At 39.4% G+C, this 22,922-nt stretch overlaps 1 protein-coding gene and 1 pseudogene across 1 annotated transcript in view; both read left to right on the top strand.

Annotated features, from left to right (window-relative positions):
* The window catches only part of brinp3a.1 (BMP/retinoic acid inducible neural specific 3a, tandem duplicate 1), a 71,169-nt gene extending 63,957 nt beyond the window's left edge, over positions 1-7,212 (top strand). The window contains exon 8 of the mRNA XM_042481951.2: positions 5,271-7,212. Within this exon, the coding sequence (XP_042337885.1) occupies positions 5,271-6,387 (1,117 nt within the window). The 3' untranslated portion in view covers positions 6,388-7,212. The remainder of the gene's footprint in view (positions 1-5,270) is intronic.
* A 12,269-nt stretch (positions 7,213-19,481) lies between these two features.
* Positions 19,482-20,977, top strand: LOC148189521 (uncharacterized; annotated as a pseudogene).
* The last annotated feature ends 1,945 nt before the right edge of the window (positions 20,978-22,922 follow it).

Below are 22,922 nucleotides of genomic sequence, written 5' to 3'. Positions count from 1 at the left end.
AGTGACTTGCAGGATATATTGAAACCAGCCCATAAATAAGATAAGTCCACATGTGCAACACCATCTGCACTGAATCTAACATTCAGTATTTCTTAACACTTCAGCTGGACAGTCTCTGGGACAATATTAGGAAGAGCAGTTATAAAGCAGTAATGAGATTAAGTGAATGAGTGTTGAAAGTAAATACTTGGAAACTTTAAAACTGGGTATTTTGGACCATGTTATGATTTAACCTGGTGCTCTTTAAAGATCTGAGGAAGACTCTGTTTTTTTTCATATAAACAGAGTTCAAAGTGAAACAGGAAAGAAAAAAAGATTCAGCCCTTTCCTAAATTGAAGTATAGCATTTTTTTTCTCTTTTTTAAAATCTTTTAGTTGTGAGATATAATGAATGATTTTGCATGTCAAAGAATCTGCACAAAAAGACAGTAAATTTCACATCTGACTTTGTTAAGCTTCAAAAAAATGCACATTTAAAAAAAATACCATTATTTCCTCTCTTCCACCTCTTCTCTCCCTATTGCCTCGTGTGTAATGACCTAGTTCATAGCGGATTTGTTTTTGCCTTTTTATAAAATAAATATTCATATATATCTGCAGCTATTATTCATGTACTGAAGCATCATGGTCTTTGTCAGATGGGAAAAAAGCAAACATAAAAATATGATATGCTTTGTAACTTAATGCCACAAATCCATTTTGGAGTTTCTATTGCAACTCTCTAGTACAGTCTTTGAAGATAAGGACAGTATGCTTTTTCGGTTTTGAGCTGCGAATACAAGGTGTCAGAATATCAGCGACAGAACCGCTAAAAAACAACAGTTGTTTTATTTTGTGGTTCACCGAGAGAATAAATATTGCTTTTAATGGAGAAAATGGAGTGCATCCTCTGTGGAGAGAAAAGTTTTGCTCACTCGTGAAAGTGAATCTGTGGCAGAAGGAAAAAGTTTGTGTGTGGCATTGATCAGTGTGAAATGAGCTGACAGACAGCGAACAGATTGCAGACTGAACACCCAGCTTCTCTCTGGCCTACGCTACACACTGCGTCTCCATGACAGTTTACATGTCCTGCTGACACAATGCGCTTTATGATGGCGGGGCAGCTTCCTCTGTCTCGCTGTGCACAGCCTCCGCTCTGGAGGTGAGATATGCACAACTGACTCTAACGGATGAGCCTCAGAGAAGCCCGGTATTGTTAACACCTTGTATCAACTGTCTTCTAAAGAAATGTCATTAGACTTTAAATTTGACGATTTGAGAAAATGTCTTTTATTCTTCCCTTTTTCCTACATGTCACACTCTGCTACACACAATGACTACACTCGCTGTGATGCTGGAATATTGTATTAAAGTAGCTTGCTGGTTCAAAGCGCCTGTGTTTCTGCAGACTTTGGCTCCACATGGTGCTCATCACAAAAGAAAACCCCAAAATAAATCTGTCGCAGTTTTGGCTCTATTTCCTCATCATATTTAGAAGGTGTAATTAGGCCTGGACTTCTTGTTTTTGTGTATGTGTATGTGTGTGTGTGTGTGTGTGTGTGTGTGTGTAAACTATACCATAAGTTGTATGTTAAGTAGGGTTAGGGTTAAGGCCTTCACAATGTGGAAAAAATTCATGTCACCCCACCCCACAATTTTTTTTTTTTTTTAGCAATCATTAATAATAACTGGGGAAGTAACATTAGAAAGAAAGGATCTTAAGGAGTTAAGTATAGTGAAAATATGGCATGACAGCATCTGCAAACTCATGTTAGCAAATTCTGTTCATTTAATCCATAGTTATTCCCTGGTCATCCACAATCAGCCTGCAGGAGCTCTGTGTATCCCCCCCAGGGGGTCCTGCCCCACAGTTTGAAAACCATTGTATTAGAGGCTTGAACTAAACTCCCTATGTGGTTGTTGTGGATAAAGGACTCGCCCCAGATGAAAATGAAAATGATGAAAACTACCAAGGACTTTTACCATAATAATCAAATAGCATACAGCAGACATGATCACACTAAAATTGCCATTTCTAGTCGACTATTGTATCATGATGATTTTTAGGAGCTTCAGTTATAATCCAACAATGTTAATCAGTCAATTGGATGACTTTCTCAAAAAATACTGTATAAATCCTGCACTGAATATGTAGCACTTTCAAAAATTAGATAGCTTCAAAGTATAAAAGTCTCCATCAGCTGAGTTGAAGACTAGATTTTGCTTTAAGGTTATGGCAGATTTTTTTTTTTTCTGTTCTATTTTGGCGATGGTGCTGTGAGCGCCCACATGCATTCAGCATTTGTCATTGTGTCTTATCAAACGTTTGGTTAGAAAAAGTCAGCACCAAATACTGCTTTGTGTCCCTGTGTAGAAGGAATGGCAGAAGGCTCTCCAGAAAATATACCGAGGGCAACCTTTACTTTGAAACTTACTGAAATATGCCTCATATATTTGCTCGAAAATCTGGGTTTGTTAAGTTGTGGAAAGAAACTTGTTTTACTTTAATCAAATGTTTATCTGTTTATCTGTGCAGTTTAAGCTGCACACACTATGCATTCCACTTAATATTTAGTCAAATAACTGCTGGGACAGGTGTTGAATTCTTATCAAATGTGCTTTTGCTATGTAAATGACTTATAGTTGTATTGTTGTTTGCCCTAAATTAATTTCAAAGTTGCACATGACCACAATGGTAAAACAGCAATGTGCTAGATAACAAAAGGGGATTCAGAAATGTGACAGATGTGAAACAAAGAATTTAAAGACTGATTTATGACATTATATTCTTGTCATGCAGTCCATCTGCTCCCCTTTTTTTCCCGTAAACAGTCTGATGAATTTTGATTTACCATTAGAGTTTGTGTCTTAGAATAAATGAAACACGGTTAACAGTGTATCAGAATAGCAGAACCCAGTGTTTTAAATCAGATGGATTGTGATGTTTATAATGTTAAACAGAGGACATTTTTTTCCCTCATCATGTGGAACTTTCCATAAAACACTAGTGTATATTCTGCTAAACATTGATTCCAGACTAAAACTAAATATGTGGAAGGTATCGTTTCTAGAAGGATTTTTTTCAGGATTTGAATGCATCGCTTAAACGTGGGCCTTGCTCAGTGGGCATGAATTTCTGGAGAATACAAAGCAATACAGAAGAGTGGAGGACTGTTGACCTTCACCCGTACCTCCCTCGCCTACATTGTTAGATCAGGAAGCTGAAAAGGGAGATATCAGACCTCAGCAATGTATTTTCTTTGCCTGTAACATTGAAACACACACCTCAAACCCATGATCATCACTTTGCTTGCCGTTACGACCCACAAGCCAACACTCAAGTGTGGTTTATTATAATGGGAGGGTGTAGATGGTCATCGTAAATCACATTTTAATGTGATGGATTTATGTATTCACGGAGGGCAGGATGTGTCATCACAATACTGCATGTTTATGTTATACAGGAGAAAAAGGGCTTTTTTTTATAAGAAAAGACTTTTATTTTACTAAAACACAAGATTTTTTTAAAAAAGTTTCTATTTATTTGGGAAATTAACCCTTTAAAAATGGACCTCCTGTAGGCGGCTGCTGAAGACTGTTGTTTGCATGATCCTGTTTAAATTAATCTTAAGTAAGAGCCACAGAGCCACCACATTCATTCTGTTTGCAGCACAAAGTTAAGACTTCTGTCTTCCGTCATCACGTCATGAACTTATGTCACCGTAACTTACATAAAATAGAGACGTAGTATTTTGACATCATTATGTTGGAATCTCCCTTTGATTCTCCCGGTCATGGTTGGGAGATTGTTGTTTGTATAATCTTGTAAATATACTGATCTCAAATAAAAAACACATTCATTCTTTTTGCAGTACACAGCTCAGACAAATGTCTTCCATGTCATAATGTTGTATGCTCATAATGATCTTATTGCTGTTCTCGATGTGTGCTGCAAACAACGCAAAAATGTGAAGTGGAATGAATGACGAATCTATCATAAGGCCTGTGCACTCTGCTCATAGAAAATGAGCATATGTCAAAAATAAATAATGTTTATAGTCCAAATAACTTAAGAGTGTTAGGAATATTTAGTTCATGCTTCTACATTTAGAAATGTTTTGGATCAATATGTTTTGTATTGTTTATATTTAAATTATATTCTAAAAAATTCTAATGACACTTTTTCAATACTTCTAACAATTATTCTGGTTTATGTACTGGCATAACCTTTTAGTTTAGGTTGTAGAGATTCTAGGGATATTAAGTATTTAAAGATACTCCAAGAAATGACATCACAATAAGTGAAAATACCAATGCATGCACTGTCAGATCATTTCTATTGCAGAGATCAAAGGGTCAACTTCATATTTGAAGAACAATGAAAAGACTATACATGCTATATTTATTATTTAGTCTTTTATAGACATGCTGATTTTGAGGCACCTTAAATCTTTGTAACCAAGATCACTTCTGTGTGGCCATTCCCAGTATGCATGGACAGGGTTACTGAACAGAGCTACCAGAAACAGATCCAGGCCCAAATAAAAATAACTACAACAAGGGACAAGAAAATACATAACAAAAAAGATAGAGATGCAAAACAAAAAAAAAAGAAGCAAAACCTGCACCGAGTCTGTGTGTGTTGCTTCTGTCTAGGAAAGGTGGTGGGACCTTCTGCATATCTGTGCCCAGGGCCCCATTGTCTCATTATCTTCCCCTGCTCGCATGGAAATAATTTCTGTAATTTACGTGTTCCTGAGCAAGACGGATTCTCTTTCAGGAAATGCTTAACGCTTGAAACAAAAAAAAACCCTTGAAAAACCTGGAGCGAAATCACTATTCTTGTGCTATTTTTTGATGCCTTTTCCAAGTTTTTCATCTTTACACCATGGAAATTGGTGCAATTTCTTTCAAAAACATGGTAAATAAAAAGGCTATGAGCAACTTGGAAAGAAATGATCCAGAAGTTGAAAGACAGTAGATTTAGAAATGTATTTCAAAAAGCTAGAAAAAAATATCTCAGCGAAAAAAAAATATGATGGTCATAATTCTTTATGTTACATTATGTTACAAAATAGTACTTTTTTTCTTCTTTTACCATGTTTTTTTTTCTTTGAGGTTATTTACTAGTACATTTAACTTATTTTTGCAAATTTTTGGGTTCTTTCACTGCTCACCACCTGCTTCCAATATTTTTGAAAGAAATCATACAATATGCTTAGGTTTCAAATAGTTAATTTTATCAGTTGTATCTACAGAACAGCTTACATACTGTTCTGTTTCTGTTGCAGGCCCTTCAGCTACTGGCTGCACTACATCCTCTCCATCATGTACTGCAGTGAGAACAACCACATCGGTTCCTACCTGGAGGAGACGCGAAGCTGCTCCTGCCCCTACGAGCACCCCCCCTGCCAGGGCGTCATCCCCTGCACGGTGGGCGAGGGCACCTCCTGCGCCTCCTGCTCCTACGAGAACCGCTCCCGCTGCGCCACCTGCAACCAGGGCTACATGCTGAGCCAGGGCTTGTGCCGCAACGAGGTGCCCGACTCCACCGACCACTACATTGGCTTCGAGACGGACCTGCAGGATTCAGAGCTGCGCTACCTGCTGCAGAAACGCGACAACCGCATCAGCATTCACGGGATCTTCGTCAGCAATGACGTCAGGCTGAATAACTGGTTCGACCCGTCATGGAGGAAGAGGATGCTGCTGACGCTGAAAAGTAATAAATACAAGTCAAACCATGTCCACATGCTCCTGGGGATGTCTCTACAGATCTGCCTTACCAAGAACAGCACTCTGGACCCCATGCTGTCTGTCTATATCAATCCGTTCGGGGGGAGCCACTCGGAGAGTTGGATCATGCCCATCGACCAGAACAACTACCCAGACTGGGAGAGGACTAAATTAGACATTCCCTATGATTGTTACAACTGGACTTTGACTTTGGGCAACAAGTGGAAAACATTTTTTGAGACAGTCCACTTTTACCTACGGAGCCGGATCAGAGGGCCATCAACTAACGGGAATGGAACTATATATTACGAACCATTGGAGTACCTGGAACCGGGGCGCAATCTCGGCTACATGAAGATAAACAGCATCCAGGTGTACGGCTATAGTATGCACTTTGACCCGGAAGCGATCCAGGACTTGATTTTACAGCTCGACTACCCATACACTCAGGGATCGCAGGACTCCGCCCTGCTGCAGCTGCTGGAGATCCGGGATCGGGTCAACAGGCTCTCCCCGCCCGGAGCTCAGCCTCTGGACCTCTTCTCCTGCCTGCTGCGGCACCGGCTCAAACTGTCCACCACAGACGTTGCCAGGATCCAGGCAGCGCTGCAGACTTTCAGTGCCAAGCAGCCCAACTCGATGGAATACGAAACAACCAAATTATGTAGCTAATAAGTGGGCGGGCGGCCAGGTGCACAGATGGCACAGCAGTTATCACACAGGCCTGATGACGGTTAAGAGCAATTCTGGAGCCGAGTGAGGGACATTTGGGGGACATTTCCATTGTCGTCATGGATCTCAAGAGTGCATTTGAGATTCTCATGTCAGCTTTTCGTATAAATTTGTATAACATTGTAGAATTAAGGAGGATTTCACCAAACTTGCCTCATAGGTCTTTTTTTTCTCTCTCTCTCTCCTGATGAAAATAACTTTGACAGTTAATAATATAAATTCAATCCACCACTGATATGTTGCCAGTGTGCTGACGTTTGTAGGTTGCACAATTTGAAACCGCTCACATACGTAAACAAAAGCTTTTGCCGATGAAGTATTACCCAAGCAATGTAAACATCTCACAAATATAATCATTTCAGCACCAGCATGAGTTTTCATTTGGTTTTTTTTTTCATCACATTTATTTTTTATGTGCAAACTTGTTTTACAGTCATGGCCTTCCCTTTTAACCTGGCACATGATGGCCGCTTCATTGTTTTTAGCTTTCCATTCAGCATCAAGCTCACTCCTTTTTTTAAACTGTACTACACATTTTTTGTAGGAAAAGAACAAAAAACAACAACAAAATGAGTAAATAGATGCTGTATTACTCCAGATTTGCTGATAAAAATGACACCACGATCACAATATATGTTATATGTGCTTTTATTTTTATAATGCTGTTGTTTGTGAAACAAAAGTTAAAAAAAAAAACACTGTCTATAAAATGTATAATACAATTTGTTAATACACTAAATAAAACATTTTTATGTGTGGTCTATAGATGGTGTGCTTTTCATGCAGGAGACACTCATGACACACTGTGGTTTCACAGCAGGTGTAACTATGCCATTGATTAAGAGTGTCCATTACATTTGGGGGATACAGTGAGAGAGCATGCAGAATACAGATAGGCCTGGAACTTGATTGCTGCGCTTTATTTCGGTTATTATTAACACCTGCACCTTTCCTGCTGTGGCATGTCAAGTGTCTGCTGTGAAGAATCTCCATGGCCTCTTCGTGGATAACAGGATATGACACAAGCCTGAGTTATTCTAAGCTGGTTTCAAATTTATCTGGATCTGTTGTCAGAAAAACCATCTCCTCAAGGCCAAACCTGCAACAGCACAGGCTTATTCACTGTTAGCTGCAAGCTAAGATGTTGTAAGATAAATTCCATCCCATTTCCAGATACTGGTGACTGATTTTTGTAGGTATGACGTTAATATAACAATCATTCTGGATTTTCACAGTTGGGAAACAAATACACCCATATAATAAAATACACAAGAAAAGAAAAAAAAGATATACTCAAAAAAACATCTACTTGAAATTGGCAAAATAAAATATTAAGAGTGTACCAAGTACCTAACAAATAAATTGTAGCTCTTTGCAGCTTTGAAGTTGCAGATTTTGTGGATGCCATGATATTATGGGTTGGAATTAGTTGGTATAAATAAGCACACATCAGATATGACTGGGTTTTGATAAAAAAAGATTTGGTTTTTTTTTTTACATATATTGTTAAATAGATGCAAAATATGGCCCAGGATTTGATCTAAAATGTTTGTTTTTTTTTTCCTTTTTTTCCCCAGTTGCTCACTGGAATATTTTGAACAATGCTCTTTACTTTAATTAATGTCAAAATGTAGCGCATTGTGTATTTTTCCAGCCGCAGTATTGGAAAACATTTACTGGTAAACCCAACACAGGACTCAACACAGTGTCCAAAAGAAAGGGTCATTTCATAATCTACTTTATTTTTAGCCAATGCAAAACATCTATAGGATCAAATCAGGCCAGCTCCATTTTTTTGGCCTTGATCTAAATCTGAGTCTTACAATGTCAAATATCTGCTGATATAAAGTCTGAACTGATACTCGCAGTGCATTTGAAAACTATCCAGACCTCACGACTTTATAGTAAATTCTGTTATGCTGCAGCCTTATGCTAAAATATATATATATATTTTTTTAATGCCCTTTTAAACTCAGTGCCCCATAATGACAAAGTCAAAGCAGTATATGTATTTAAAAGAAAAACATTTAAGGAAGTATCAAATAAAAGTATTAAATCATTTCCTTTAATAATTTAGTTCCGGTGCCTTCTATTTCTCCTTGATCACCTTTGAGATGTGTCTGCACCTTGATTGGAGTCCGCCTGTGGTTAATCCAACTGATTGGGCTTGATTATGAGAGGCACACACCTGTCTGTGTAAGGTCTCACAACTGACTGTGCATATCAGAGCAAAAGCCAAGTCAGGAGGTGGAAGGAGCCGCCTGCAGAGCTCAGACAGGATTTTGTTGAGGCACAAAAACAATATTCTGCTGAAACAAGTTTCCCAAAAGCACAGCAGTCTCCATAAGTCTTAAATAGAAGAAGATAACAACAGCCAGGACTTTTCTTAGAGCTGGCCTACAAACCAAACTGAGAAATCAGGAGAAAAGAGCCCTTTGTATGAGAGCTGACCATGAAACATAAGGTCGCTCTGAGCCTCAAAGATCCTGTGTGGAGAAACTTTCACAAAGGACAACCATGGCCAGACAGAAGTCTCTTCTCAGTAAAAGACACATGAAAATACCTAAAAGACTCCCGTACTGTGTGAAACAAGAACTCTGATCAAATGTTTGTCTCATAAAGCCAAGCACCATGTCTCACAAAGCCAAGGCATTGCTTATCATTTGTACAATACCACCACAATGCTGAAGCATGCTGGTGGTAGCGTAATGCTGTTGGGGTGTTTTTCAATAGCAGAGACTGGTCAAGGTTGAGGGAAAGCTGAGTGCAGCAGCAGAGCATGTGTGTAGAGTGAAGCTGTTTGTTTCCTTCTCTCTCGCTCTCAAAGCTGCTTCATTGAAATTGTTCGCTGTTGGCTTCAAAAAAAAAAAGAAAGGAAAAAAAGCTGGGTTGGGCACGCTTCGAACACATGGTGTGAGCAGTACCCGGGTGATATTGGAGGGGGATGGAGCAGAGGACAAGGCAAAATTCCAACTTCTTTTCTATCCAAAATCCCCCATCTCATTCACATACTCTGTGCAGTACCAGCCTACTCTCATTCCGAATTCATCAAACATGTCCACTCTGTGCTTTTGGTGTATGATTGTAAAACCAAAAGCCACCTTCTGTGTCCAGCTGGAACACAGCTGGATGGCGTCAGATGTGGCCGGACATTTTTATTATTTACTTCTGGTTTGGATGATAGGTTGTTTTTTCTACACCTTGCCATGAGCCTCTTTTGCCAAATCCTAACTATCAGTGACTTTGCTGTGACGGTCTGCATTGGTTACCATGCGCTCATGTTGTGTAAACATAACAATACAGCATCATCCCACCATGTGCATTTGTTGACACTCAAAAAATGGCATTCCCGGAGCATAAACAGCTGATGCAGAAGGATACCTAAAACGTCATAAGTAGACGGGGAAGGTCACCAACAAAGCGGCACCATGTGATGAGTTGGGGTGAGAACCTGTTACAGAGATATTCTCAATGAAAACCTGGTACAGGGTGCTCAGGACCTCTGAAAGGCTGAAGGTTCATATTCCAATAGGACACAGTCAAAACAACACAACAGCAGTGGCATGTCCAGGCTTATTGTACTCGGGGTGGCCCAAGTGGGACCCTGACTTGTGCAGGGGTGGCATGAACGTGTGGGCACACACGTTTGCATAGCTTTCATTTAACATTTTTATACCCACTACCCAAACACACTTTTATTACTAGCATTACAGTGTCTTAGCTTCTTGTTTATAGTTTAAGATAAATAGTCATCAATCACAACACAACAGAGTGACACAACACAAATGTAAAATTAAACTTTCATACTTTCATAAGGAAATTGTTGACATATTACTGCCACTCAGGTTTAAGACTGAACTGCACCACAAAAAAAAAAAAAAAAATGTTTCTCGTCCAACAGTTAAAATAAATCAGCACTTGAGGTGGCCAATCAGATTTTAGGGATAGCCAATGCCATGCCAGGCCACTCCCTAGACACGCCCCTGCACAGGAGAGGCTTAGCAGCAACTTTTTAAAATGTCTGTCAGCGGTCCAGCAGGAGTCTGAATTTGAGCATGATTAAACCTCTCTGGAGAACCCTGAATTGTTTGTCCACCAATCGGCAAAAAAAAAAAAAGACAGGCTCATAATCCCATCTCCTCCTAATGCCCCTGATGGCATGGAAGAATTGACACAAAATGAAAGCAACCAATCACAGCCAAGGAGTCTCTAATGTAGCTTTCAATCATGTCATTCTATGCTTATGAAATGCACATCCTATTTCTTACCCTAAATAGAAACATAAGAAACATAATTTTGTGTAATCTTTGCAGTGACTGGGCATGGCTTGTTTTTTCTGTTTTTATTTATTTTTTTTTTATTTTACAGCTACACAGTACACTCACATACGGAGCCCCTCTGGTGACATTAGATGAAAAAAAATAATGCGTGGCCACGAGATAATAACGCGCGGCCAAGAGATAGTTAATGCGTGGCCACGAGATAATAACGCATGGCCACCAGATAGTTATTGTAGTCATCCCATGCAGACTGTTGCTTTTATCATGGACAAGTTTGATTTAATTTCATTTTATTTTAATATAGGAATGAATTACAATGACATACTTAAGTCACTTACAAGGCATGGAGTAATTCTTAGCAAGAGACACTTAATTCGGCTGCTCAAAATGCATGGGGTTAAACGCAAGGAATCTCGTGGCCACAAGTTATTATCTCGTGGCCACGCATTAACTATTTCGTGGCCACAAGTTATTATCTCGTGGCCACGCATTAACTATTTCGTGGCCACAAGTCATTATCTCGTGGCCACGAGATAGTAATACCTGGCCACGCATTATTTTTTTTTCATCCAGTGTCACCAGAGGGGCTCTGTACTCACATGTATTTTTTTGAGATGAAAAAAAAACGCAATACATTAACAAAATTGTGATTCATATTTGATCAGCGCTGACTAGTTTGACTGCACCTCACAAGCAGTGATTGACATGTCTTACAGCTGCGTCATCGACTCGTCGGCTCTGATTGGTTGCTTTTGTTCAGCTTTAGTAAATGCTTGCAAATGCCATAGAAGCACTATGAGAAGAGAGACATATGATTTTTTTTTTTTTTTCACAGATTATCTGCATCATGTTCCACTGTCAGGATATAATGACAGTTCTAGTAAAGTATGACTAAAACTTATTTTCATAAAAGTTACCAACTACAGCTTTAATGGAAATGAGCCACTGTTGATGTAATTTCACCTGTGCTCTCCCTGCTATGACTATTCAAAATCTCTGCTGTGGAAAGCTGTTGAACAGTGGTGTTCCAAAGACGAGTTTTTCCCCCTCACAAATTATCTTTGGCTGAGTACGGAAACTGGCTCTCAAAGAGCACTTTAATCAGATAAGTTTAATTTTGGCCTGTTATCAAGTTACTCATGGAATTAATATCTCAGCAGGTCATATCAGCGACAGCTGAAAGTCCAGAAGACACAGCATTTCTAGAAAATCAAGTATCACTATTGTGACGTACTTCCAAATGAAACTGGCAGGTGGGACAAATAATTCCATGGGTGAGATATGTAGCATGGGGAGACATTTGACTGAAGTGGCGAGATCAATGTGCAGCATCCGTCAGGGAGAGAGAGATTAAGTCCATCATATGCTTTACGTGGCTGCTAAAGCACGCAACTGTAAAATGCCTTTTCTGGAGCTGTCACAAATACAACTGTCTTCAAAGTGACTAAATTATTGCCAGTGGGCCTGTAACTATCGTATTTTTGGTAAAATGGTACAAAGTTTAAGGTGATGAACTCCTGAAGACACACTTAGGTAGTAGGACTAATAAATCTTAGCTCTGTTCAGCTTAAATTTGATGGATGGATGTCATGATTCAACACATTCTCACTCTGAACTCGTCACGTGGTGCAGCTCTGTCAGTGACCTGACATTTTAGGTATCCCTCTGCGTCAGCTGTTTACGCTCCATGATGCCATTAAAGGGATATCAACAAATACACATAGTCGGATGACGTCATGGTGGAATGACACAGCCCGTGATGTCGCAATATGCACAAAGCAGAATTGTCCTTATGTTTCTACAACAGCATGGACTATCAAGATCGTTAGGATTAGGCAAAAAGTCACGTATGGTTAGGTTTAGGCAAAACAGGCACATGGTAAGAGCTAGGAAAGCGCCCTGAGCCTTCCGGCCCTCCGCCAGCATACAGTAACAATGCCACCAGTTTTATCCAACTGTGTTCTCTTTTGACGCCATCCAGCTGCGTTCTGGTTGGACGCAGAAGTGGAGTCACGCTCGTATGCCAAAGGCACTGACAGAGCAGTGCTATGTGATTCGATCGGAGTGAGAACAGGCTGCATGAGATAATTGATTAGTACAAATTGGACTTTCGACAATTCTACAATTCTACAATTTCATTTAGCAGACGCTTTTATCCAAAGCGACGTACAACACAAGCAAGAATTTAGACTTAAGGAAAAAACCCTTAGTAAGTGCAAAAAGTGCTTCAGGTGTGATTGGTCACAGGTATTGCCGTCTAGTGGCAGAAGAAGTGCCGCACAGCCCCCCCCCTTTTTTTTTTTTTGTTTTTTTTGTTTTGGGAAACCAAAGTAATAACCAGTAGCGATCTCAGCATCTGAGATTCAACAATCTCAGTTTCACTACTTACGATGACAATCAACATACAACATCACACAACTTTGTCAGTGCTAGATAATCATTAGGTGCTGGGTTTTGGACCATCTGACTTACTCTACCCCGAAGGGCAAAGAGGAGAAGAGTCAGGTTAAGTGCCGAGGTGTTCTCAGAACAATTGAGTTTTCAATTGTCTCGTAAAAGTAGAAAGGGACTCAGCAGAATGCACAGAGTTTGGAAGTTTGTTCCACCATTTGGGAACAGCAGAAGAGAAGAGTCTGGCTAGAGATTTAGAGCCGTGCTGGGCTGGAAGCACCAGGCGTCTTTCGCATGCAGAGCGTAGTGGGCAAGAAGGAGAGTAGACCTGGATCAGGGATTCCAGGTAGGCTGGAGCAGTTCTTGTGATTGTTTTGTAAGCCAAGAGAAGTGCTTTGAATTTGATTCTGGCTGCCACTGGAAGCCAGTGAAGAGAAATTAGCAGCGGGGTGACATGTGCTCTTTTGGGCTGGTTGAAGACCAGGCGTGCTGCTGCATTCTGGATCATCTGAAGAGGTTTGAATGAGCATGCAGGAGGCCTGCCAGAAGAGAGTTGCAGTAGTCAATGCGTGAGATCACAAGAGCCTGAACCAGAAGCTGTGTGGCCTGTTGGGTCAGGAAGGGTCTGATCTTCCTGATGTTGTAGAGGGCATAACGACAAGACCGAGAAACTGAGGCCACATGAACCTTAAAGGTCAGCTGGTCACCAATCATGACACCCAGGTTTCTGGCTGAGTTTGTGGGCACAAGTAGGCTCGAGTCAAGTTGGACACTGATCCGAGGCTGAACAGATGGACAAGCTGGAAAGACCATGAGTTCGGTCTTAGACAGATTTAGCTGAAGGTGGCGTTCCTTCATCCATGTGGAGATATCAGCCAGACACGCTGATATCCGAGCTGAGACCGTTCTGTCATCAGGTGGAAAGGAGAGGAAGAGCTGAGTGTCATCAGTATAGCAGTGGTAGGAGAAACCGTGGGAGCGGATCACTGCACCGAGTGAGGTGGTGTACAGACAGAAGAGTAGGGGACCAAGCACCGACCCCTGAGGAACCCCTGTCGATAGGCCATGTGACCTAGACACCTCTCCTCGCCATGACACTCTGAAGGATCTGCCTGTGAGGTAGGACTTGAACCACCATAGGACAGAACCTGAGATGCCGAGCTCAGAGAGTGTGGAGAGGAGGATTTGATGGTTCACCGTGTCAAAGGCAGCAGACAGGTCCAGCAGCAGTAGGACAGAGGATTGACCAGCAGCTCGAGCCAGTCTCAGTGACTCAGTGACTGACAGGAGTGCAGACTTTGATACAAGAATCTGAAAAATGTATTACTTTATTTTTAATTGGGGGGTAAATGTAGGTGCATAATATGTCTGGAGATCCGACACATATTTAAAGCTTAGAGAAAAGAGTATTTTTCACAGCATGGGCCCAAACACTTGCAATAGTTTTTACTAGCAATGCTTGCAGTTTTGATTCCAGCTGCAAAACTAGTAGACAGAGGTAGACAACACAGCAGCAGAGAAAGGAACAGCTTCATTTAAAGTGATACGATGTGTTGAAATATCACTGAATCGGCCCCCATACCGATTTGTAGGACCAGCTCAGGACAACCCTACAAATTAGTATGCGATTAAAATTTCCAGGAGAAAGTGTTTTTTGTTTTTTTTTTTCGTTCACATAAATTTTGACAAATCAGGTGGCTGTTTTATAAATCCAGCCAATGGGTTTTGCACTGCCCGGAAGACCTGTTCATAATACTAAATGCTTTGTGTTTTTAATTATTTAGATTGATAAATCAAGTATTAAAAAATAACTTGTTAAAGCAGAAAGAAAAAGATGAAAGTACAAAGATTAGTTTTAAATGCAACAATTTAGATAGATTTTAGACTGCATTTAAAACCCATTTCATGCTGTAGAAGATGCCACTTTTAATGCACAGTGGGTATTACTATGAGCTATTTCACTCACTTGCAAAATTGGATTTCTGACTGATGGTTTTAAACAAACCTTTCTGAATCTGCAGGGGAAAAAATAAATAAATAAAAAAAATAAAGTATACTAACCCACTAACCAAAACATATTTACAAAGAAAGAGCTGACAGCTGTTGTTTTATATATAAGCTTAACTGAATAATTAAATATGAATTCATTCTTTCGTACATGAGTCCAAGTTATAGGACCTCTAAACGGACAAACAGTGTTCTCTCTTGTGATTTGATGGCAATTTACATAGCATTTTTGTGTTCGTATGTTGCATTTAATATGAGACTCTGTAGCAACAGGAAGGGAATTTCTGGGCTTTAGATCTCTTTTTTGGATGTGTGCTGATGGATGGCTGCTGGAGGACACAGCATCAAAGCTCAGGTGCTTCTCTCACTGGTTTTGTAGTCTGTTGTAATTTGCGGCTGGGTTTATGTCTTACTCCAAGCCGTGAAATAAAAGCATCACACTTTCCCAAGTGCTTTGTGCTGTCCATGTATAGCATGTAGCCCGACTGATCTGCACACAGCCATTCTTTTACTCCTCTCTGATCTTTAACCATTTCATATGATGAAAGCAGTCAGTGTGGAAATGCAGGTTCAGAGACTCAAATCGCCTAGAGTGTTCCCCATCACACGTTATGGCAGCAATGATGCTTCCTGCCAGAGATGTCAGAAAAATGCAAATTGCTCTTCCCTGCCAGCACAGTGGAATGAAAGGACGGATCAAGTGGAAATTACAGGTAGAATTTGAAAGATTTCTCATCCAAAAGTTCTTCAAGACGGTGCTAACTGGCATGGCATGAGCACAACTAAAAAAACAAACTCTGCTGTGAAACTACTTTTACCATGATTTCCATCTGAATGCATTTTGATTTGGAGTTTTTCCTATAACAGCAAACCAAAACCTGCATGCTAAATTACTAAACATATAAATCTGCAATATAAGATTACACTTAAGCTGAGTAACTTGGCCTGGTGCATGCTGCACTATTCTGTAGTACCCAAATAAGAGAGTATAGACCAAACCACAGTTTATTGACAATAAAATGATAGGTTAGAAAACCCTTGTATCATGTACATAAAATTAAATAGTGTGGTGCAAACACTACCTAATTTAGCTAATGTTTAGCCATGTTTAGGCCAAAAAAAAAAAAGAAAGAAAAACAATATTAATTTAGGTGCATGCAATATTGTCACTGCTTTACCTTGCCATCAAACAGACCTTTCCAACAGGGAAATTAAGCCATTACATCTAAGCCACCAGACTCCACTGACAAAAACAGTAAATTTTACTCAGCAGTAACACTGGAATTGCTGGCTGTAGCCTTGATTGGTTAGTGTATTAAGGTAAAGCTGAGCAAGCATAAAAATATGTCGTACATGCACCAATATTGATTTTTTTAGGTAGCTAAAATATGGTCCCTCTTCACAGTGGTACTTTGTGCAAGTTTTTTTAGATTTTGTTTATCAAAGACGTGCTAGAAAAACATTCATTCCTTCATGTCATCCCATCTCTCTCCCCCTTTCTCACTAATATATCTGTCCTATTAAATGAAAGAAAAGCAGGTATCACTTAGTAAAAACAATCACTTGATCACTGGCACTATTTGGTTAAAAGGTTGCTGGAGATGGCTTGCTGAAACACAGCCTGTTATGTTTTCTGTTGGTCTTGAACAGTCTGGTCTGTAGCTTTATGAGCATCTTGGTGTCACATCATCCACCATCTCATCAGCTTTCCAATGACAAAGCTGGGTCATTATTATGATACTTAAGAAACATTATGATATGTATGAAACATACAAATATAACATATTCTTGGTTTGTCATAAATGTACAATGCCAGCATTTTCCTCTGGCAACTTTATTGAATGGATTAATGGGGAATTGGAAAAACTGTTATTTGGCTAAAAATGAAAACTTCAAGTTGTTGGCCTTACCATTTTTTTCAGCTAACTAAACAAAAAAGGTTGAGTTGTGTTGTAAACTAATCAACATGTTTATTTCAACTATCTTTTTCAAGTTTCTTAGCTAAAGTTGATCTTACTAAAAATCTGTATTTGAGGTCAGGACAAGTCCTAGAAAACTGGAGAACAAGAACTGGGGTCTCCAATGCACATCTGCAGGGGTTCAGTAACGACCATGCTGTTTCCATGTGCTGCCGACATCTCTTCGAGACTTTTTACTCTCAAGGTGAGTATTTTGCTCAATATGGTACTAAAAGTCGGGGTTCACTTGTGCAGATTATACTTTATTATATATGTATACTTTATTTTATTATAAATTTATACGCCTATTAAAATTTGGGATTCGGAGAAGTGTCGCTCTCGTTGCTAAAGAGAGTTCTTTCAATGCATAAATCATGTATAAATTTAGGTGTTACAGGTGTTATCCCAGTAGAACTATGTTTGTGTCTTAAAGATTTGGTAAGAAAAGGTTTCATTACATTTGATGGGCTGAATAGCCGCATAAAACTATTTCCATATAAACATTCTGATAAGGTTAACAAGCCAAAACAAATTACAAAAGCCAGCTTTGGAAAGGAAAGAATCAGTGGCAACGGACACGAAAACTGGACGCTGTTACGCTCACTTCCTCTTTTGATTGGGAGCAGTATTCCAGAAAAGGAGCCCTCATGGGAAATATTAATGGACCTCAAAGAGATTGTGGAGATTATTGTCTCTACTAATATATCAGAGGAAATTCTGTGTTACCTGGAGACTAAAATATATGACCATCGCAAGCTGCTTCTTGACACTTTTCCTGACTTAAAGTGTTTGCCAAAACATCACTATATTGAACACTATGTACACCTTACACGTTGCTTTGGACCTCTAGTGGACTTGTGGACTATGTGCTTGGAGTCCAAGCACAACTTCTTTAAAAAAGTGGTGCATGATGTTCTCAATTTCAAGAATGTTCTTCTTACTCTCTCTTCTAAACATCAACAAATGATGGCATATTACCTTGATGGCAAAAGTCTGTTTAAATCAAAAATGTACACAGACAGTGTTGACAGGGTTAACACAGCATCATTGGAAGAAAAACTAAGGATGGCAATTCAAAACAAGTTTCCATAGCAAGATACTGTATCCCTTACCAAAGATGTTTATTTACATGGAACTCACTATGCAAAAGGAATGATCATTTCTGCTGGGCAATGCAGTGGACTGCCTGAGTTTTACAAACTTCTGAACATTGTCATCAACTTTGAGAAAGTGTTTTTTGTAACCACAAAGCTCTCCTCCTGGTATATGGAACACTACAGGTCTTATGAAATTATGGACACTAGCTATGTGGATTTTGAAATCCTGGATCCTGAGGACTTGAATGACTACCAGCCATTAACTGTATACCAAGTCGCTGGAAAGCTGATGGTAACCCCAAGGGCGTGTCTACTGCATTGAATGTAATGGTATGTACTATATATGTGTATGATCCAAGAGTTATTGTTTGACCATGCTTGTGTATAAAATGTTTTTCTTTGTCTTCACAGGCTTTGTTGCTATGTGTAAACATCAACCCGAAACTCATTAGGAAAGTTCAGCTGACTAAACGCCCTGAATCTGTGGAGCAACTACTTGATGAGCTACGGGAAAAACATGAACTAGAAGGTGATTTCTCTGTCCAATATGAGGATTCAGAATTTGAGAATGCACTCTGCAACTTAATGGACATGGTAGAGTTGCCTGCAGAAAAGGCTGTCTTGCACATTGTTTGGAATAGTGGTGATGGATCACAAACACCAAGTCAAGCATCCATCTCTTCACTTGATACAGCCAGTATCAGTTCGCCTAACTCTTCCCACAGTACATCCTCCATTATTCAAACCATTTTGCGAAGTGCTTCAGAGTGGCCTTCTCCTTTTCCAATTCTTTCATTTGCGTATGATGTAGAGTTAAAGCTGCATAAGGGAAATGAGACAATTCAAAAAACTGGAAATGGTCTGAGTCTAACAAGAGATGTAAAAATGGAAATTCTGGACAAGCTGGCTCAAGAAATGTTTGCTCTGAAAGCTTACCCTGACAAAGTCAAATTGAATCAGTTGCTTCTGCAGTTGTCTGCAAACATCCATGCCTCAAGGAGCCTGGTAATGGAAGAGGATATGATGGCTGGACAACAAGCATTAAGTACAAGCTTGGGAATTACCGAGCAAAGCTCCGACAGGTTGGTTGCCATGAGGTCAGTCAGTCAAACAGGAGAAGAGGGCGCTCTGAAGATCCTGATGAAGGTGGCTTTTCCTTGAAAAAACCAAAGTGAGGCGAAGTTAATCATTTGCTTGATCATCCAGAAAACTTTGATGATGACATACGAGAAGATGAAAGATGTGTTCTGGTGGATGAAACCAAAAAGAAGTGGAAAGACATGGAACTTATCAGTTAGAAGATGGAACTCACATTTTTCCTCAGGAGAAAGAAGATTATTGAAGTGCAGCCCACGGTCACTGAAATCCAGAAGAGATGGCCTGCCCTATTTCTTAAGGAACAAGTAAGTAAATGTGTGTGTGTGAAAAGGTTGCTAACTATTTCATATCACAAAACTATTGCTTATACAATGAGTAATTCAGATGGTAACACCATGGGCATCCTTGCCAATAAAGGCACTTAGAAACTGACTACTTAACAATTCAGAGAAAATCTATGTAAATTGGTTTGGTTGCATTTATGTTTTTCATGCTCCACAGATTTGCAGCGAGTTCTTCCGTGTAACCACCAAGGACCTATTGGAGACATTTAATGCAGCCCTAGACACCTACTGTCCTCGACTACTCATACTGTATCGTGCCAGGAAAGGGGCCTTAGGACAAGACATGGAGAGCCTGTTGGATGTTCTTGATGAACAGGTGAATTCATGTAATAAACATAATTTATTTTGATTATGGTTCAGGGTTACCTGAGCCAGCCCTTATGAAAAGCTCATAGAGGAAGATTTTGAGCCAGTTCTGAAAAGTAGAGAGATTGTCTTCGACACAGGATGACAACTGGTTCCAAAAGAGAGGGGAAGGGGTTAGAGTTAGGCTTGAGCCCAATTACTGATTACACTTTGTTGGTTGACGTTTCTTTAGTAAATTTAATGAAAGCATAACAGAGTGATGTTGAATCGTTTTATTAACATGTCATTATTCTATGTAGTTGTAACAGAACCTTATTTAATAAATCGTAGCAGCACTGTTTTTAACCAAATGTCCTATGTCTTTCCTTTGTCCAATTCCCAGACATCTGTCATCACAATGCATCGATGCAGATCATGTCTAGAAGGTCTACCTCTTTTTCTTCGTGACACTTGAAGCTTTCCCTGAAATGCCTGGTGAGTACAGAATGTCTGTTTTTGTTTTTGGTCGGTGTACATTAAATATCATGCACATAACTACTGTAGGCTATGGCTAAAATTGCTCCAGGGGTTGATTTACATCACTTCGAGCAGAGATAGACTTGTATGCATACATACAGAATAATATCCTTTTAAACATACACAAATTTAAAATGACACCCTAACATGGGTGTTTAATTAAGGAGTTATCTTAATGGTGTTTATATTAAATTTAGCCAAATTTCTGCTTTTAACAGGACACCGATCCAGAAGACAGACAAACAAAAGGAGTCCAAATGGGAGTGCTCACCGTGTTCGTGGATGAGGGTGCACCGGCCTCACTTCAAATTGTTAACAGCATTGCTGTGGTGTTGGAGGAGACTATTGTGCTCAAAGACATATCAGACCTTCCCACTGCCTTTGCTTACCCGTTTGGCCTACTTTATGCATTGAACATAGAGTTCCCAAGACATCTCAGAAATACGTTTGAAACAGTGCAGCACATCTTTATGGAGCTTACACTCTCTTGTCCACAGCGTGTGTGGAGCCTAAAAATAAAGCTCTTGCTATAAGAAGCCTGACAACAACAAAGCCTCACTCTTAGTCACAAGCCCATATCTTTATTTACATTACATTACATTTTTTGTTATTTTTTAGTTATGTTGTCTGGCTTTTGGGCCTGTTTTGCAAGTAAAGGACTCATCCCTGTCAGGCTTATTTTCCTACCGTTACAAGATGGGCTTTTTTTTTTTTTTAAGAAAATAATTTTTCACTTGATTAAAAATGTTAACATTAGGGGAAAAAAAGCAATCATCTGCCATGTATAAGTAAAGTTTAACGTCTAGTGTTGCCAAGCTCAGGATTGTTATTGCAGTGCTTTTGAACTGTGTTGTAGTTTAGGCTGTTTTAACATGTTTCTTCAAACCAGGATGTTTTTAGGATCCATGTGCATCTTTTTGTTCATGTGCAGTGTACCTGCACCTGTATTGGTAGACAGAGATTTCATTCTCCTGCATATTTGCACTATTTATAATGCTGTAACAAAACTCAGGATTGTTACTACAGTGCTCTTGAACTGAGTTGTAGTTTAGACTGTTTTAACATGTTTCTTTAAACCAGGATGTTTTTAGGATCTGTCTGCATCTTTTTGTTCATGTGCGGTGTACCTGCACCTATATTGGTAGATAGAGATTTCATTCTGTATATTGGCACGACTTATAATGGTGTAACGAAACTTGGGATTGTTATTACAGTGCTTTTGAACTGTGTGGACTATTTTAAAATGTCCACACCAGTCTGCATCTTTTTGTTTGTGTGCAGTCTACAGTACAGTATTGGTATCATCCAGTATCATCCTCCTGCATATTTGCTGGAATGTTGCATTTAATGTTTAAATAAACATATTTTACTGAACTAGTATTATATATATTTGTATTATATATAGGCATAATAGAAAAGTTTAGTTGCCATAACTTCTCATGTTTGAGAGTATTTATAAGTACAACTCAAAATGTTGAGTTTTGATGCATTTGAAAGGTAACTTATCTGAAACAAAAATAATTAGTTGAGACTGCTGAATTTTAAGTGTTTAAAAAAATCTAAATTTGAAGTTATCTCAAAGTTAATTTATAAGTTATTTCAACAAAAGATAGTTTGTTAGCTTAAATTTATGTAGTTTTCTTCAACACTTGAGAGTTTTAGTTGGACTCAAAATGCAAAAAACTATTGCAGCCAGTTACCTAGAATTTTTGAGTTTTCATCCTTTTTTTACGGTGTAGCACTAACATAATGTATCATCAACAGCCATGAAAAACATACATTAATGTTGGTTGGATCAAATCTCACAAGCATCACAAGTTAATTCATTGCATTTCCCTCATCTGTATGGAACCCCTGTAGCATGCTAATATTGTAATTACACACTACCAGCAGGGAATATCCCCCTTCGAACATTAAATGGAAGAGAGCGTGAGCCCCATCATGCACCAGAGCAGTGGGTGTGTTGCTTTTGTCATTATTTTTCTGCATAGTGATTTGGTTTAAAATTATCCATGCATTACGACAATCAAAAGAAAGGTCTGTGTGCCATGTTTCGCTCTATGACTCCATGTATCTTCTAGCACGCCAACACTTTGATATCGATTCACACCAAAAATGTGACATTTTTACAAAGGCAAAGGTCCAAATGGGATAAATTCTTCATGTTCAGGCTGCCATCACAATCCATCCAGCCAAACAAAGAAAATAAATAAATAAGTCTAAGTGCAAGACTGGTGCCCACAACGTATTTTAAAAATGGGACATTCTGCAAGTGTTAATGGGACATTAACCTCAGCGCAGGTGGTAACTATCCATCCATCCATCCATTTTCTTCCGCTTATCCGGGGTCGGATCGCGGTGGCAGCAGCCTAAGCAGGGAAACCCAGACTTCCCTCTCCCAGCCACTTAGTCCAGCTCTTCGGGGACCTCAGAGGCATTCCCAGGCCAGCTGTGAGGCGTAGTCTCCAGCGTGTCCTG

This window comes from Plectropomus leopardus, chromosome 5, assembly GCF_026936395.1.
Source record: "Plectropomus leopardus strain MGB_pleo_1.0 chromosome 5, ASM2693639v1, whole genome shotgun sequence".
NCBI classification, from domain to species: Eukaryota; Metazoa; Chordata; class Actinopteri; order Perciformes; family Serranidae; genus Plectropomus; species Plectropomus leopardus.
The sequence above is the reverse complement of the archived record's forward strand: the minus strand, read 5'-3'. Positions and strand labels throughout refer to the sequence as shown.